Here is an 18886-nt window from a genome sequence, read left to right as displayed (position 1 = left end):
AGGTAAACAGCATAGATACCTTGAAGAGGAAGTTAACTAAGTACATGAAGAAGAGAGGATTAGAAAGATAAGAAGATATGGTTAGAGGAAGTCAGGTAGGAGGTGGCTTGTGCGCAGAGCATAAACATCGGCATTAACCAACTGGTCCAAGTGAGGACCAAAATTTTACGGTTGTTCCCACTGGCAGGATCTGGACCACTGACACCCACTCCCCCCCCCCCCCCCCGCCCCGTGCCAACCCAGCCAGCCATGGGTTCCATAGTAGCAGAGGGTGCGAACAAAGGCAAAACCCGTTGACAGCGGCGGGACCGTAAAATCCTGCTTGGGCGGGGGGGAGTGGCAGAAAATTCTACCTGAACCTCCAATTTTGCTGGAAATCCCACTACTTCACAAGTTCTGGGGCAATATCGGAAGAAAACTGCACGGCGGAAACCTTTCTAAATATTGTGAACACGGCACTAAGTAGCTGCTGGGAATGAATGTCAAACGAATGCTCACTAGCAATCAGAAGGTTTCAGAATCTTGTTAGGTGAATTCATATGAAAAACAACATCTCAGAAAATCAGGAAATAAAAAAAAGCACTGCTCTGAATAATGTCAGCAAATGAAGCATTAGGGCGGAATACTGAAGTAAAAATCCCAAACAAGCAAAACTCATACCAGCTAGTCCTTGTGAGATACAACCATGGCAAATGAATCTTTGCAAGGAACCAGGGTCACACTAAATCACGTTAAGGAGCAGTAGCTTATTAATACTGTGCCTGACTACTGTGGGAGCTCAAGCTACCACAGTCATTTGGTTTCAAAATTGAGAATGTCATGGTGTGTTGTGATTAATTCTTGAAAGCCACAAATGTCTCAAAGTAAATCAAGTCATGAGAGCAATATACTGAATCTCTCTCTGAGAAACTGGTGCTTCTGTGAGACATTGAAAGAAACAAGCGGTGGCTAAATGGGTCAGGTTGTGCGAAAAATAAGATGACTCAACACAATAATGCTCTGTGAATCACTGCGCGGAACACAAGCACAAGCTATTTTGCAGAAATTTACTTTTAGTTAGTGGTTTTCATTTATCAAAACACCCCACTTGACTGAAAGAGAGAAATGATGAGAAAATGAGCCAGGGCACCGTCAGAGAAGAGAACATTCAGCAGCAGGAAGCGTGAGAATGCCTTTTTCCCAATTAAGGGGCAATTTAGCGTGGCTAATCCACCAACCCCGCACATCTTTGGGTGGTGGTGGCGAGACCCATGCAGACACGGGGAGAATGTGCAAACTCCACACGGACAGTGACCTGGGGACTGGATTGAATCCGGGTCCTTGGCACCGTGAGGTAGCAGTGCTAACCACTGCACCGCTCTAGGTGCGAGAGTGTTTGAGAGCGTTCCAGAGAGTAAGGTTCGATGGTTGAAGGCTCTGAGGCCAATGGTTCAGAGAGCTTCTTCCAACCTCTGGGAGCAAGACGACTGGGAGATTTTGACCACAGCCCCATGTGGCGATGTGGCTTATCCTCGTATGCCAATAACACAGAGGAGGAGCAGGAGAGAATGGAGGAAAAGAGTGCAGCAGCATTTAAGGAGGGTGAATCATGCACAATATTACTCCCTTAGCTAAAGAATTTGCAGGTAAGATGATACGTGTAACCTGCCCTGCACAAATTGCGTCACATTTTCCCAACTGTGCAGTTGCTCAGTGCATTGAGTCTTCACATTTTAGTTGTAGTCTTCCAGTATGTCTATGCACATATTCCACATGGCCTCTGAATTAATCACCATTCCTACATCAGAACGCCATGGTGACACAGTGGTTAGCACTGCTGCCTCACAGGGCCAGGGACCCGGGTACAATTCTGGCCTTGGGTGACTGTGTAGAGTTTGAACTTTCTCTCCGTCTCTGCAAGCGATTCTTCCAGGTGCTCCGGTTTCCTCCCATAATCCAAAGGTATGCAGGTTAGGTGGATTTACGAGAATAGGGCGCGGGATTGGGCTTAGGTAGGATGTTCTTTCAAAGGGTTGGCACCGGCTCGATGGGTTCACTGGCCATCTTCTGCTCTGCAGGAACTCTATGATCTCAACAACACAGTCCTGATTTTTCAGTTTCGGTCCAGTATGCTCTCTGCTATCCCCCCCATCAGTTCATCATTGGTGTCAGAGCCATTTCCTACTACATTTTTTACTCTGAGTGGATCATAAAAGGGGTCAAATTACGTTTGAAAATTCTGCTGCTCTATTGTAGGACTGAAAACTGGTGTAAATAGTTTTTGTACCAATTTATTGGCCATAGTACGTTGCACCATCTATAGCTGTATCAAAATCAGTGTGGAATTTCAAGGCCATACTTTGCATTGGGTACTGGGTTCAAAAAATAAACTGAGAGGAATACTCGTCATAGAATTTACAGTGCAGAAAGAAGCCATTTTGACCCATCGATTCTGCACCGGCCCTTGTAAAGAGCATCCCACTTAAGCCCATGCCTCCACCTTATCCCCATAACCCAGTAACCCCACCTAACCTTTTGGCCACACGGGACAATTTAACATGGCCAATCCACCTAACCTGCACATTTTTGGACTGTGAGAGGAAACCGGAGCATGGGGAAAATGTGCAAACTCCACAGGTGGTCACCTGAGGCCGGAATTGAACCCGTGTCCCTGGAGCTGTGAGGCAGCAGTGCTGACCACTGTACCACCCTACCGCCCAGTATGTATAACATTATTGGTGACTAGTTGCAGAGCGATGCTTAATTAAGAGGAAAATTGAAGTTTGAAAGTTTTTAGGCTTATTTTAATTCTGAAGCTTCACCTGAGGCACTTATTTCACCAGTTGAAAATTCACGTAATCGGGTGAGAAAATTCATGCTTCAAAACAAGTTCTTGGATCAGGTTTATCATTTTTGGCTTACAATGGTGGATTAGAATTGATATACCACATCCTGCCAAAATAACACGGGCTTATCAGCAAATGCACTTTGCATAATGAGTGCAAGTGCAGCTTAACTGTCCTCAGGTTAGTAACCTGCATTATCAAAATACAGGTTACTCTTCTGACGGTGCTGCCTACAAAATACAGCTGCAGGTGTGGACTTAGTTATGACTCACCATATCTGGGATGAAATCCGTTTGGCCAGGCTGCTGTCTGATGCCAGCATCATGGAGCGTCGTTGTGAACTGGCAACTGTGATCATCACTACACGACAAAGCACAAATGTGTTGATCTGCAATGCAAAAATACGAATTTACCCATTTTACACCAACACTTCTGGTAAAAAGGTTTGGTAAAAATAAACGTAAATATAGATCATAAAACCAATTTTCACAATCTTGCCTGTGCCCAAATGTACACACAATAGTTTACACAAGAATAATCAGCTTGCTTCTCTTGCACCAGCTCCTGAATATAATTAAAATGATCTCCCTGCACATTGGTACAGGTTTGGGGATGGCTGTGATTGACTAAGGGCAATCTCGTCCTTGTTGCATCACCGGTGAGGGGAAGGGGAAAATTTGAGAACAACATCCCACTATTGAGAATCTCATTCCCGCGGTCTCGCAGGGTTTTCCCTCAAGCTTGTCATTTTTGGCCGCACTGAACACTGGTTAAAAATCAGCAGCTTTTTGTTACGAAATACCACCATATTTATCCAACAATGACTCAGACTATTCCAAGGAAATGGGACTAGGAACTGATTTCCATCTTCTATAGAAAGAAAGATAATTTCCAAAGTATAGGTAGCAAAACATTTCAGTAGGAATTGTGGAGTCACTTTGCCGACCCAATATTTAACCAGCATTGAAAAAAATCAGTTCAAATTTTTTTGCTAAACATGCAAAGTAATTTAATATTTAGGATGTTCTGCAGTTGTTAAATAGATCCGAAGAGACAAAGATGATTTTTAAATTAATTAATTTTGGATGGTAAATAGTATTATTTTTCACCATTAATGAGATCATCTTTAGTTAATCTTAGGAAGATTTTCCAAGCACGAATCAAATTTATTTTGATAAATAATATGACAAATGTTTAATCCAAAATATCACAATGTGTGCCCATTTAAAGTTGTTGCCGATTTTGCAGATTTCTGTGTGACAAGCTCCAGTTGCCAGCTTCTAGACCGGCTATCCAATAACTCAAATTAATTGGGAGCTTCTTTTTGGGCATCAATAATGTTTCACAATGTTTCAGAAATTTAACAATTTCAATTTTATATGAACTAAATATGAAATCAATGAATTTCTATGCTTTATGCTACACGTGAGTGAAGCAATTTATTTTACAATGCCTATTTATACCTTTTTGTCTGAAAATCTGATTTTCGTTGGTGGGTTAAATTTAACATTTTTACTGGATAAAGCACAATTAAGAATTCCGATACATGATGGACAGTTGTTTTAAACTCCAAACACAAGTTTAAACATATCAAGAAATCTACAATAAAGGCTTCAATACAAAACAGATCATCCAGTTTTACTCTGTGCTCCCACAATTAGATTTTCTATTCTTATGGTCTAATTATTTTTGATCTTTGCTTTAATTTTTCTCCTCTTCCTTTGAATCTCCTTGGATCATTTGTTCACTTCCCTGAAGGGAGAGGTAAATGAAGAAAGCAAGAATGCGTAGGGGAAGTATAAAAACTCAGAAAATGCAACTGAGCAATAAAAGAGAAAAGAATAAAGGATAAGAAACTGGAAACGAGAAACAGCAGGAAAAGTAACAACTGGGACTTCTGGTGGCGGCCAAGGAGTGAGTGGTCGCACACAGGGCAGCTCCGGCTCGAAGACGTTGATTTGGGCATTTTATAACGAATAGTGGGGTAGTTCCGGCAGGAAAGTGGTGCAGAAGGTATAGAGGGAGAGGTTCCCCCCCCCCAAGATTAGCTACCAGACCTGGCAAAAAAAAACAGTTAAAGACCTGGCTAAGGAATTGGAGGGGCCTGTGGTGTAGCAACAATTGAGAGAATGGCAGAGGGGGAAGGGTCGTCACCAGTGGGAATGCCCCCGATGGAGCAGTTGATGGTCTTCATCAAAGACGGATTCCGCCAGCAAGGGAAGGAGATGCATGAAGACTGGTCGAAGGCCATTGAGGGAGCAGTAGCACTTCTGCAAGAAACTATGGATCAAGTAGAGAAGTGCATTAGGCACAAAGGGGTGACGATATGCGAGGTGGAGAAGGTGGTGTCCGACTAGAGCAATCGAATTGTGTCTCTGGAGATGGAGGTGGGGATCCTGGGGGGTTCTATGTGAGTCACTGAGAGTGAAGGTCGAGGAGCAGGAGAACAGGTCCAGGTGGCAGAACCTGCGAATTGTGGGTCTGCCAGAGGGTGTGGAAGGAACAAGCATCACGAAATATGTGTGGAGGATGCTTTCCAGGTTGATGGAGGAGAGGGTGCTGCTCACTGCCCCAGAGGTGGACCAGGCCCACAGGTCCTTAAGGCAGAAGCCGAGAGCGGGGGAGCCGCTGCGGGCAGTTGCACAAGTTCGTGGAAAAGGAGAAGATTTGCGATTTTGGGTGTTTTTGCTTTACAGGTAAGGGGTGTGGATGGTGGGGCCCGCTGGGTGGGGTTGCCAGCGGAGGGGCATTCAGGTGGGTAGGGGGAACAGGCCAAGGACGGACTGGTGAGGAGGGGCTTGCAGTGGAGGCCTTCAAGCAAGAGCCTCCACGTTGACAGGCAATGCTGGTGAACAGAGTTGAGGTAGGAGAAGGCTGCGAGAGGTGCACAGGAGGATGGCCAGGGGTGAGGGTTGGGAGTATTGCGATGTGACAGAGGTGAAAACTCAGCATGGTCATGGGTGGAGGGGAGGAGCAGTTTAGGGTGGTATTAAAGGAGGTAGAACCGAAGGGGGATGATGATGGTGGGCGACAGAGTGGAGTGGAGGCGTAAGCCTCCGGTAAGAGTTGTAATGTGGGACGTTCATGGGTTAAATGGGCTGATTATGAGGTCTCAGGTTTTTGCACACCTGAGGAGTTTGAAGGCGATTGTGATTTTTTTTTACAGAAGACGGGTGAAGGATCAGAATAGGTTGAAGAAATGATGGGTGGTATAAGTATTTCACTCGGGGTATGATTCAAAGTAGCGTGGGGTGGCCATTTTGTTGAACGAAAGGACGGGAGGGGGGCGATTCTCCGATATGGTGGCCAAGTGTTCGCGCTATCGTGAACGCCGTCGCGTTTCATGACGGCACGAACAGGGCCCGGGCACGACCTATTCTGGCACTGGAGCGGTTCACGCCGCTCCAGCCTCCGTACGCGGTGCCAAATGGGCGCCGCGCCAACCCGTGCATGTGCAGTTGGGCTGCGCCATCCTGCACATGCGCGAGGAACCTCTTATGCGCACCGGCCTCGACCCAACATGGGGTCGGTGTTCAGGGGCTGGCCGTGGCGGTAAGTAGACCCGGGGGAGGGCGAGAGGCTGGCCTGCCCGGTGAAGGAGTCCCCTTCCTCCCACAGACCGCCCCCCAGCGTTCCCGCAGAGTTCCCGCCGGCAGCGACCAGGGGTGGACTCTGTTGTGTCGGAGCGGCCGCTCGGCCCATCCGGACCGGAGAATCGTCGGGGCCGCCGATTCCAGCGGCCCGCGGCTGGCGCCGCGACAAATGCGGCAGGGTAAATGGCGCCGATTCTCCGCACCTTAGCGATGGGGCGTCGTGGTGCGGTTGCTCCGATTCTCCGGCCCGGCGCGGGGCTCGGAGAATTGCCCCCCCCCCCCCCCCCCCAGGGTTTGTGGGGGCCAAGGAAGTGCGGGACTGCCGGGGGGGGGGGGAGGGGGGTAGATACGTGATAGTGAGCGGGATGCTGGAAGTGACGCCAGTGGCATTCACTAGTCAACATATATGCGCCGATGTGGGATTTGTGAAGGGTTTACTGGGACTCAGATACGCACCAGTTGATTATGGGTGGAGATTTTAATTGTGCGATTGAACGAAGGGTGGACAGGTTGAATCCAAGTCAATGGGAAGGTTTAGGAAGGCGAAGTGTTGGAAAGGTTTATGGAACGTATGGGAATGGTTGATTTGTGGAGGTTTAAGAACCCGAGGTGGTGGGTTGGGGGGGGGGGGGGGGGGGGGGGGGGGGGGTACTCCTTCTTCTCACATGTGTATAAGGTGTATTTGATAATTGATTTCTTTGTGGTGAGTCGAGCAGTGTTGATGGGGGTGGTGGGCGTGGAGTATGCGCGAATCGTGATTTCGGACCATGCGCTGCATTGGCTGGAGGTGAGGCTTAACTCAGGTCAGGTACAGACACCGGGATGGAGGCTAGATTCAGGTCTTTTGGCAGATAAGGGGTTCTGCGAATAGGTGAGGTCGGCGATTGGGGACTACGTGGAGCTTAATCAGAATAGGGAGGTGCAGTGGCCACGTTCTGGGAGGCGTTGAAGGCGGTGGTCCGAGGGGAGATTCTCATTCAAGGCGCAAAGGGATAGGAGGAGGAGCGGGGAGCGTGGGCAGTTGCTGGACGAGATAATCGAGGTGGACAGGATATACTCGGGGGCCCCCGCTGTTGGAGGAGAAAAGGAGGTTGCAGGGGCAGTTTGAAAGGTTGACAAAAGGAAAGGCAGTGAGGCTGCTGCGGAGGGTGAGGGGGATGCAATATGAATTTGGAGAGAATGCTGGCCCTCTAGCTGTGCAGGCAGGCTGCGTCTAAGGAAATTCTAAGTGTGCGAACAAAGAAGGGGGAGGTAGTGTCTGAGCCGGGGAGGATAAACAAGGTGTTCAGGGGATATTATGAGAAGCTATACAGGTCCGAGCTGGGTGGAGAGGAAGGGGATATGGGACGGGTTTTGAATGGGTTGGAGTTTCCAAGTTTGGAGGAAGAGAGGAGGCAGGCGATGGAGGAGCCGCTGGGGCTGAGGGAGGTGATTGATAACATTAGGGGGATGAAGTCGGGTAAGGGTCCAGGGCCGGACGGCTTTAAAAGGCTTTTGCGGCAGTGTAGGCACTGCATTTGTTGGGGATGTTTAGTGAGGTGTTGGATATGGATGAGCTGCCAGAGACATTGACACTAATATCAATCACATTAATCCCGAAGCTGGGGTGTGGGTTGTATAAGCCCATTTCGTGGTTGAATACAGACGTGAAAGTGCTGGCTAAGTTGTTGGCAGAGAGGATGGGGGGGGGGAATGTGTGCCAAGGATGGTCGGAAAGGTTTTGTAAAGGGCAGGCAGCTCTCCAGTAACTTCAGGAGACTGTTAAATGTGATTATGACTCCTCAATGGGGCGAGTGCCAGAGGCTATTGTCTCTATAGATACAGAGAAGGCTTCTGATTGGGTGGAGTGGAGGTATTTATTTGAAATCCTGGGTTGATTTGGGTTTGGCCAGAAGTTTGTGGCGTGGGTACATCCGTTGTATGTAGTCCTGTTGGCAAGTGTACGTACAAATGAGATTAGCTCACAGAGTTGTGGACTGCACAGGGGAACAAGACAGGGGTGTCTGCTGTCTCCGTTACTGTTCGCGTTGGCGATTGAGCCTTTGGCTATGGTCCTTAGGGGATCGGTTGAGTGGCAGGGGATTGTGAGGGAGAGCAGGGAGCACCAGGTATAATTGTACATGGATGACCCTGTTGATGTAACCACATCTAACAGCCTTCTGATGTTATTAAGAGAGCTGCCTGTCCTTTACAAAACCCGTTTGATCCTCAGCGACCACCCCTGGCACGTATGTATCAGATCTGCTGGAGAGTATGGGTAGGATCATGGGAATAATGGAGAGGTTTGGAGCCTTTTTTGGGTATAAGTTAATGTCGGGAAGAGTGAGGTGTATCCAGTAAATGCGGCAAGGTGGGGCAACAAACTTGGAGGTGTTGCCAAGGTAGCGAGTGAAAGGTTCAGGTATTTGGGGATTCAGGTGACAAGGGAATGGGCTACAATATACAGGTGGAATTTGACAACATTGGTGGAGGAGATTAGGGGGGATTTTAAGAGATGGGATACATTCCACCTGACATTGGCAGGGAGGGTGACGTGCTCAAGGTGAATGTGCTGCCAAGGTTCCTGTTTGTTTTCCAGACCCTCCAGATCTTTCTCCATAAGGCCTCCTTCGGAAATTGGAAACAGTGATTCCGGAGCTTATATGGACAGGGAAGGGGCCAAGGGTAAAGAGGGCCCTGTTACAGCGACAGTTGGCGCTCCTGAACCTGCTGCACTATTATTGGGCGGCGAATGTGGAAAAGGTGAGGTGATGGTGGTGGGTCAAGATGGAGGAGGAGTTCTATAGGGACACCACGCTGAGGGCTATGGTGACGGCTCAGCTGCCACTATCTCCTGGGGAGTATACGGGGAGCCCAGTGGTACAGTTGATGGTCAGAGTGTGGAATCAGCTGCAGAGACACTTTAAGTTGGAGAGTGTGTTGGTGTTGATGTCTGTGCGGGAATCATATGTTTAATCCAGGGGAGATGGATGGGAGATATAGGAAGTGGAGGGTGGCCTGACTGGTGTGGGCAAGGGACTTGTACTCTGAAGGAAAGTTTGCAGGTCTGGATGAGTTGCGGGAGAGGTTTGAGTTGCCGAGGGCGAGTGAATTCAGATATATGCAGGTGAGAAAAAGGAGTGGAGGACGTTTCCCAGGTTGCTGGCATACACCTTATTGGAGCAACTGCTACTCCCGGATGAGTTGGGAGAGGGTAGGATTGGGGATATATATGGGTGGTTGGGGAGCGGGGCGGCGCAGGTGATGAGGATCAAGAACAAATTGGAGGAGGAGTTTGGGGGGGGAAATAGGCTGGGAACTGTGGTTCTAGGCGATATTGAGGGTGAATTCAACATCCTCCTGCATGAGGATGAGCTTGGTCCAGTTTAAGATGGGGCTTAGGGTACATATGACCTGTTCGAGGATGTGTGGGTTCTTCCAGGGGTGGCTGATGGGTGTAAGAAGTGTGGGCAGGGGCTGGCGAATCATGCGCATATGTTCTGAGGCTGTGAGATGCTGGAGAGATACGGGGAAGTGGTGTTTGGGACGTTATATAAGAGTGTGGGGGGCTGCATGTGGTTAGCACTGGGACTGCGCCGCTGAGGACCCGGGTTCGAATCCCGACCCCGGGTCACTGTCCGTGTGGAGTTTGCACATTCTCCCTGTGTCTGCGTGGGTTTCACCCCCACAACCCAAAGATGTGCAGTTTAGGTGGATTGGCCACACTAAAAAATAATTGGGTACTTCAAAAAAATGTTTTTTTAAGATTGTGGGGATGGCGGTCAGGCCGCACCCCATGATGGAGATCTTTGGGGTATCGGAAGTGCTGGAGCTGCTGGAGGGGACGAGGTCCGATGTTGTGACCTTCGCCTCTCTAACTGCCCGGCAGAGGAACTTGCTAAATTGGAGATCGGGTACGCTGCCGGGGGTGGCGGCCTGGATGGGTGACCTGTACAACTTTCTCCGGCTGGTAAAGATTAAATTTGAGTTGAGGGGGTCAGCAGAGGGCTTTGAGACACGGTGGGGGTTGTTCATGGCAATGTTTGAGGAACTGTTCATCTCGGGGAATAGGGGGGTGGAGGGGGAGGGGGAGGGAAGGGAGTAAAAAGGGGGAAAATTGCACAAACTGTGGACTGAGTTTGTGGAGTGAGTTTTTGTATATGTTGCTGTTTTTTACACACGTTTGGAATAAAATAAGTTTTAAAAAAAAGAAAAGTAACAATTGGACTAAAAGGCATTTGTTTCACAGGTGTGAAAAGTAACAACATCACAAGAATGACAGAATAATAAAAACTGAGGAGGCACAACTGGCGATATAAAACTTTTAGTGCAACAAAGTGTTAAATATAAGCAGCCATTTTTGGCACAAACATTTATACTTTGAAAGACTAACAATGTATATGTGCTCAAATAGTACACATGTATCACAGCATGCAGTGATGAAAAGTAAGGCCAATCAGAAAGTTGTCACGTTGTGTGCTAAACCCTGCCACGATCGGGTGTGAGAACCTGACTTAATTTACCTCCACAGCTGGTGGGGGGATTGATTTTATCTCCTTGCAAAGCAAACCTCTAAACAGTATATAAGGCTCATTTACCATTTGACTAAGAGAAAATCACTTTCTCAGTTAGAGTGAGATAAAGCATAACAGCAACAGATAAAGAGAGCAAAGAAAAAGGGCTGTCAGAGAAACAGATTTACAATAAAGTGGTACAATAGCAACAGGAGTCCAAAGATGTGCAGGTTCGGTGGACTGGCCATGCTAAATTGCCCTTAGTGCCCAAAATTGCCCTTAGTGTTGGGTGGGGTTACTGGGAAATGGGGCTAGGGTGGAGGTGTGGGCTTGGATAGGGTGCTCTTTCAAAGAGCTGGTGCAGACTTGATGGGCCGAATGGCCTCCTTCTGCACTATAAATTCTATGATTTTATGAGGAGATTGGAAAAGGCAATGATCAATGTAAGAAATTGCATTTTTCCCTTTGCCATATTGTGGAGAGATATTAGTCAACATGAGGTGTTAAATCTCAGCATCACTGCTATTAAAGTAATAAAACTCATTTTAAAGGTAGGGTTGCAAATGTTGACAATACAAACTGCCTCGAACAAATATTGATGATTAAAATCTCTTTTAGTTTTGCAGCTGGAAAATGGTGCATAACTGGGCTGTGCTCGGAGGAGGAATTATTGTTTATCTACTTGAACAAGGCAAAGAGAAACGTCAGTAGGTGTTCAATATTCAGTCATCACAGAGCCTCTACGTGGAATTTGATCATTTTTACATCCATTTATGGGCATGTGATAAAAAGCATTAAAGTTATGGGAAGTGCATTTGTATAGTGCCGTCAAAGAAGTAATGCACCCCAAGGCACGTCAGACTAAAGGTACTGAAACCAAACCAAAGAAGGAAACATGTAACAAAGGATCAAAAGCCTCAAGTCTAAGGTTCCAATATTATTTTGGAGGTGCTAATGGAGTTGGGAGGAGCGGCTGAGGATGGGAAACCCTGAAGTATGGATTTCTCAAACATCTTATAGGATGAGTTTTAATTTTTCAGCCTGATTGACTGCAGAAGGATGCAACAGAGCAGCAAGAAGGATGAGATCACTCTTGGGTATTCCACTGGTAGTGGTGATGGCCGTGGTGAGGTGTGACAAGAGATCTCAATTGGGGGTGGTGTACGATGGGTTCTTTAGATGTCTCAATGATGAGATCTTGAGACGTATTTAAACGTGAACCGTTTATTCTTAGTCTTTAACTATTAACAGATCTCGGGTTATTAGCATGTCTGGAGTTGCTTCCACACAGATAGGCTGTTTCCAAAGTGTTCTCTCTGAGTCTATTACAATGTGACTCTATACATTATACTGTGGGAGGTGCTTTCTTGAGTTCCACCTTAACCCTGGCTGTGCCAAGCACCATTACATTACAATGGCATGCAGGCACATAATGCAACATCCACTTTCTTCTCTGAAGAAAAAAATCCTCCTTTCTAATAGAGTATTATAATGCAAACTTCACTTGCTAATCCTGCTCCCACATCTCAAATCCCTGACTTGAGAAATTCTGATAGTCCAGAGGCTGGAAAGTTGTTCCACATCTCAGTCTGGAACAGTAGTAATATTCTGCATTTCTGGTATTTGGCTATTTCCATTTGATTTGTTTTGTTGTGCTCCTTCGAGTTGTGTTTCTCTTTGTTCACAACTCATCTGCCTTTTTTGGCCGCCATGGGCGGGATTCTCCGATGCCGCGTCACAGTGTCCGCGCCATCGTGAACGCTGTCGTGTTTCACAACGGCGCGAATGGGCCGCTGGCAGCATTGATTCAGCCCCCCCCCCCCCCCCCCCCCCCCCCCCCCCCAGATTCCGGAACCATGACCTGGAGACACCACTGCTGGACGCAGTGGAAGAGCGGAGGGCGATCCTGTGCCCAAGACGTGGCCACCGGCACCCAACCAGCACAGATAGGCGCAACTGGCATGATGTGGGCATCGCCGTTAGCGCTGTGGGGCACACCCCACGTACTGGTGAGCAGTGCCGCAAGAAGCTCCACGACCTGACGAGGGCAACCAGTGTAAGTATCCTGAAAGTTCCCCTGGGCCAGAACCCCCCATCCCCCACCACGTGTCCCGCCCCCCCCTACATACGTAGGAGGTGGGGGGCACCACGTTCCACCCAACTGACATAGGCACCACACCCCCCTTGCGAGCCGCCATGGCGTGGTGCCAAGTGCCCATCCTGCAGCCATAATGTTGCCAACATCTGCGCGTCTTGCTGCTGACCATCTAACTCTGATGCTTACCCGCCCCCTCCCCCCCCCCCCCCCTCCCCTCCCCCGCAGGATAAGACAGCCCACAACCATCGTGAGCGTGCAAGAACCGGAGGGGAATCACCTGTTCTGCACCCCCTCACCGTCCATGAGCAAAGGGCTCTGGACTCGCTGGGGAGCCGCCACCTGGGAGGTAGCGCCATGCCAGATCAGAGGCACAGTAGCAAGTGAGACTCCCCTGCCTGGCTACACTCCCTCAGCCCCTCACCTCCCCCCTCCCCCCCTCACACTGCACCCCCAGACACTGCCCCCTCCAACCTTTAACCCCCCCCTCACACTGCCCCCTCCAACCCCTAAGCCCCCTCACATTGCACCCCCACACACTGCCCCCTCCACCCCCTAACCCCCCCTCACTGCCCCCCTCCACACACTCCCCCCCCACCCCCCACACTCCACTCCGCGTGTCTAGCGATACATGCTTTATGGTCTATTCCAGGGCCAGTCGATGATTGTCCCGGCACATCTCAAACAAGCCACCGCAATCCAGGTACACATGCAGCCACCCACAGGGATGCACGCCAGGAAGGGGAAGGATGACGGACAGGAGGGCCCTCATCCGAAGCCGGGGCACTGGAAACGGACGCACAGAGGGCACACACAAATGACAGTGATTAATCGAGGACGGACAGTCAGGACACTGACGGCCATGAAACAGATGAAGAGAGGACGGAGAGCCAGGACAGTGACGGACAGAGGACGGCCAACCAGATGTTGGACAGACCGGACAGGGCCCCTCACATGGGCCGGAGACAACGTCCATCGGTTCAAGGCTTGACCCAGGAGACCCCCCGATGAGGACATGGACCTTGCGTCACAGCTGTCACCCACACCTTCCATCATCGCAGATACACTCACCTCGGTTGGGCACATTAGTGATGAGGCTTCTGGGGCACTGACTAGTGGGCACCACACAGCCGAACCGGTGCAGCAGGTGGAGGTAGGTGCAGCAGAGGGGCCGGATGGTCGGAGGACAGCCCGGCGCCAGCACCCAACTGTCGCCCAGGTGTTTCCCGGGTTCCTGGACTTACCAGACCCACCCACAGACCCGACGCGTTTGGAAACCCAGGGAGTGGACAATGGGATGACGGCCCCTTCCAGCATCTGCAGATGCAGTTGGGGGAGTCCATTCGCATCCAGGAGCAGGGAGTGGTGCCGGTCATGGCTGCCACCCAGGCCGACACCACCTGAGTGGTGTCCGTGGTGGTGGCAATGGGGGCAACGATTTCGCCCATGGGTCAGGTTCTGCAAGACTTGGGACTTCATGTGCACGCGTCATCCGTGACCCAGGACAGGGCTGCCCTCTCACAGGCAGCCATGTGCCTGAGCCAACTGGACATTGCCACCGCGCTCCGGGGTCTGGCTGAGTCTCAGCAGGCCATGGCCCAGTCTCGGCAGGCCATGGCCCAGTCTCAGCAGGCCATGGCTCAGTCTCAGCAGGCCATCGCTGAGAGCATCGGCGACCTTGCCCACGTGCTGGATGGCGTCACACAAGCCCATAGGGAGGTGGCGCAGTCCCAGACTGGGATGGCGCACTCCCTGAGCTCCATCGCTGCGAACGTTCAGACCCTGGTCGATGCCACCGCGGGCCTCCAGGACTGGCAGCGCCAGGTGTCAGTGGTGCCACGGGGCTTGTCTCCACTCGCAGCACCGTCCCATAATGAGGCCCAGGGGCCACCGGGCACCCCGAGGAAAGAGGAAGTACTGGGGCCCGTCCCGGTGACTCCTGCAAGGGAGGTCCTTGGACTCCCCCCGTGCCGTCCTCGGTGCATCTGGTGGGTAGCGGGCAGAACAGGGTGGCACCATGCCATCCAGCATGCCTGCCGAGCAGCCTGACCCATCCAAGCTGGACCACCCCAGGAAACGCGCGCCGACCGGGAGCCAAGTTGCAGAGCAGGAGTCTCAGCAGTCCGCCTCCACTCCTGCTGTACCGTCTCGGGAAACACCAAGTCGTAGTCGTAGGGCCCGTAAGGCAAAGAAGTTTGACAAATAGTAAGTTGGCACGGGTGCAGGGCACAGCTTAGTTATAGGGCCTAGGGCACTTGTGTGTGAATGTCACGATTAAAGTCACTGTTACACCAAACCTAGATGCCTCTGTGCTATGTCCGGTGCCTGAGGGGTCTTGAAGGGTACCGAGTGGCACTGGAGTCAAAGATGGTACAACAGTGAGACCAGGTGCCTGTCCCCCCCCCCCCCCCCCCCCCCCCCCCCCCCAATCGTCCTCGGAACACCAACGCCAGCTACCCCACATGCCATGTGATGGAGTGTCCGTGACACATACATGGACCACCCAGGTGGAGGGTGTAGCTGTGGCCATGAGTCGGACATTGTCTAACGATCCGGAGCTCACAGTTCATCGCAGAGCGGATTGTCATCATTCAACATGGCACTGATCACACCCGCTTCCACAAGCATTCGTGTGAGACCCTCACGTTGTGCCGCAGGTGTAAGCTGCTGTGCATGTGGTGGTGTGGGAGCTAGGGTTGTCGGATGGTGCGGGAGGTGGGGAGTGCTGGGTGGTGCGTTTGGGCGGAACGATGGTGCAAGTGCCCCTGCTCAGCGAGGCCCTCCCCCCTAGTTGGTGAAACGTGCGGCGATCAACGTCTCGCGTGCTCGCTCGCCAAACCGGTGGCATTGTGCAGCATCCCGGCCATATCCAGCCCCCATGTCGCGTCTGAGCCGCCCCTCCCCATCCTCCTCTTCTTCCTCCTCATCTAGAGATGCGTCGCCCTCATCAGGCTCCCCCTGTGCCTCCTCCTGCTCCTCCTCCAGGACATTGCCCCTCTGCTGGGCTATGTTGTGCAGGATGCAGTAGACAACAACGATGCAGCTGACCCTCTCCGAATGGTATTGGAGGGCCCCTCCAGAGCGGTCCAGGCTTCTTCAAGAGGCCAAAGCAGCTCTCGACTACACCCCTGGTTGCTGCAAGGGCCTCATTGTAGTGGGTCTCCGTGTTGGTCTGTGGCCTCCGTACAGGCGTCATCAGCCACGACCGCAAGGGGTAAAGATTGTGCCAGTATAAAGGCATCATGAACACTGCCGGGTTACTGGGCACACACGTGCATGATCTTCATGTGGTGGTCACAGACCACCTGAATGTTTATGAAGTAGGTCCTCTTTCTGTTCATGAAAACGTCCCTATTCTCCGCTGGTGGACGTATGGCGACGTGCACCCCATCAATTGCCCCCTGGACCATTGGTATCCTGGCCACGGAGGCGAATCCCGCTGCCCGGGCATTCTGGTGGGCGCGGTCCTCTGGGAAATGGATGTACCAGTCCGTGAGGCATACAGGGCGTCGGTGACTGATCGGATGCACCGGTGCACCGATGCCTGGGAGATACCGGACAGGTCCCCGCTCACCACCTGGAATGACCCCGTCGCATAGACGTTAAGGGCAACCAACACCTTCACGGCCACCGGGTAGCATGTCCCCCCCCCCTATTCCACGTGGTGCCAGGTGTGCCATGAGGTGGCAGATATGGGCGACGGGTTCCTGACTCATCCTGAGTCTCGAGGGGGGGATACAACATGTTTACCAATGGCGCATTGACACCTCAACAGCCAGGTGCCATGGGATATATGTGTGCCCCGGTTGGCTGGTGTCGCCACAGACACACAGGCACCCTGACCGTATCCGTCCACCGCCCAGTTTTGCCTGTCCTCCCTCATTGCGCCACCATGGGCAGGCCATGCCCTCACGGGGGCTGGCATGTGTGTCACCTTGACCCTTCCCAGAGATGGTCTTCATCAGCTGGGTGTTGCGGCGCCTTTGAGGAGGGGGGGGGGGGGGGGGGGGGGGGGGGGTGGGGGTGGGCACACCCAAGGTCAAGGCGTGTGGCCGTGCGGGATGGCAGCGCTAGTGGCCTTTGCCCATCAGCATGATCTCAACTTGCGGGCGTGGCTTTGCCACTGCCCTGCCATGGCAGACTGGCTAGCATGTCACTCCCGCAGAACCCCCCCCCCCGGAATATGGAGGCCCCCTGCCCCGAACACTCCCCGCCCCTGAGCATGGCGGCACTAAACGGCGCGGCATGGGAGAATCCCGCCATGGGTTTGCCCCATTCCTTACAAAGGGAATGTGCAATTTGTTCCTAGAGTGACCCAGAGTTTCTGGTTTTGTGGTGTCCGCCACATTCTTGCCGGACCCGTACGTTTTACAAATGGATCCTTCATTTCCCCTTGCTTCACAACTTCAGAAGTCTCTGAGTCTCTTCACTCAGCTCAGCTGTTTCTTCTTCTAGTTCCGTGTGCTTCAGTGCTGGATTTTTCCAATCTAATTTTCTTTCACTACCTGCAGCAGAGCTTCACTTCGGTTTCACTGTTGGGCAGGTCTGTCTCCAGCGAAGTTTCCTGTCATTGTGTTACTCCTGGCTTCGCTGTCCAATCGCAGCTTGGAAAGTTCTACTGCTTTTCCTTTCGATGTCCCTCTCATTTTCATTCCACTGCTTCTTTAGCTTTTCAGTCTGTTTCTTGTAGCATTTGGTTGCTTCCTCGAACATAGAACGTGAGTCTGCTCTGCCAACCTGTTCATCAATTGGTTCAGAGTGCCGTTAAATTCATTATGCTTCTCTTCGCAAGGTTGCAGAGGAATGAACCTCGATGACCCTTCAACTGGATTTCCTTTTCTTTGTGAAGATCGGTTTCTTCATCTTGAGCTTTTCTAGAATTCAGAGTCTCCTCAAGTTGCTTCTGCTGTGCTTTCATTCAGCTGTTTAAGATTTTTACTTCAATTCTTCATATAGCTGAATGATCACACGTTCCTTTTCGCATTTGATCTTGAAGGTTTTCTTGCAGACATCCTGCCAACTTACTATGGGTTTCAATGCATTGACTCATTGAGTCAGCTTGCATTTTGTGCTTCAGATCTTACAGTTCAGCTCTGAACTTTCTTGTAGAACAGCTTCATTTAACTTTTTGCACATTTTGCTTCTTTTTAGTTACCTCAAATAGCTTTCCTTAATTCAAAGCCATCTGCACACTCTATACTGCCATCTGATATTGCAGTTTGGGTACTGTGTCAGCATTTTCAAGGAACTCTATTTTGAGCCTCTTGGCTGCTTCTCAGCCATTTTTTCCTTCTGTACCAAACTCTTTGGCTCATGTATCCCTGCACTGGCAGGGTCATCAACCATCTTGTAGCTTGCTCGAATGGCGTCTCCCTTGCTCTGGAGTCTTCCATTTCTCAACCTCAGGGGTCTCTTGTTGCCCGTGGCATTTTATTGGAAGTTGCCTCTCTCTTGGTCTCTTGTTGTCCTTGGAGCTTTATTGGGGATTTGCCAGGCAACTCTTGCGTCTGGTGAATCCATTTGCCAAGCCAAAATGCCGCCGGCTCTTCTAAGTTTCTGTCCATGGCTATTTGCATTTTCTTGTACTTACAGCTTTAAATGTCATTACCACGTTAAGACGGTCAGGGCAGTAACTGCTTTGTTCACACAGGCTGTCTCTGCAGCTGTCGACTTTCAGTGCTGTGAGTTTCCTGCACTTTTCTGGGTTTTTCCTTGGCAGCCATTGGCCTTTTTTATAACTTCAAAATAGGAGCATTGCTTTTCTGAGATTTTTTTTTCAACTTTGCACAAATGTTTCTGTTTGCAAACCTTTGTGCGCTTTGTGTAAGGATCCTTTCTGTTTGTTCCATTTTTATTCCATGTTTATTACCTGATTTCCCA

At 50.6% G+C, this 18886-nt stretch overlaps 1 protein-coding gene across 1 annotated transcript in view; it reads right to left on the bottom strand.

Annotated features, from left to right (window-relative positions):
• The window catches only part of adgrd2 (adhesion G protein-coupled receptor D2), a 221947-nt gene that overhangs the window by 118208 nt on the left and 84853 nt on the right, over window positions 1-18886 (bottom strand). The window contains exon 18 of the mRNA XM_038781796.1: window positions 3098-3213. Within this exon, the coding sequence (XP_038637724.1) occupies window positions 3098-3213 (116 nt within the window). The remainder of the gene's footprint in view (window positions 1-3097; window positions 3214-18886) is intronic.

This window comes from Scyliorhinus canicula, chromosome 21 (assembly GCF_902713615.1).
Source record: "Scyliorhinus canicula chromosome 21, sScyCan1.1, whole genome shotgun sequence".
Taxonomy (NCBI): Eukaryota; Metazoa; Chordata; class Chondrichthyes; order Carcharhiniformes; family Scyliorhinidae; genus Scyliorhinus; species Scyliorhinus canicula.
The sequence above is the reverse complement of the archived record's forward strand: the minus strand, read 5'-3'. Positions and strand labels throughout refer to the sequence as shown.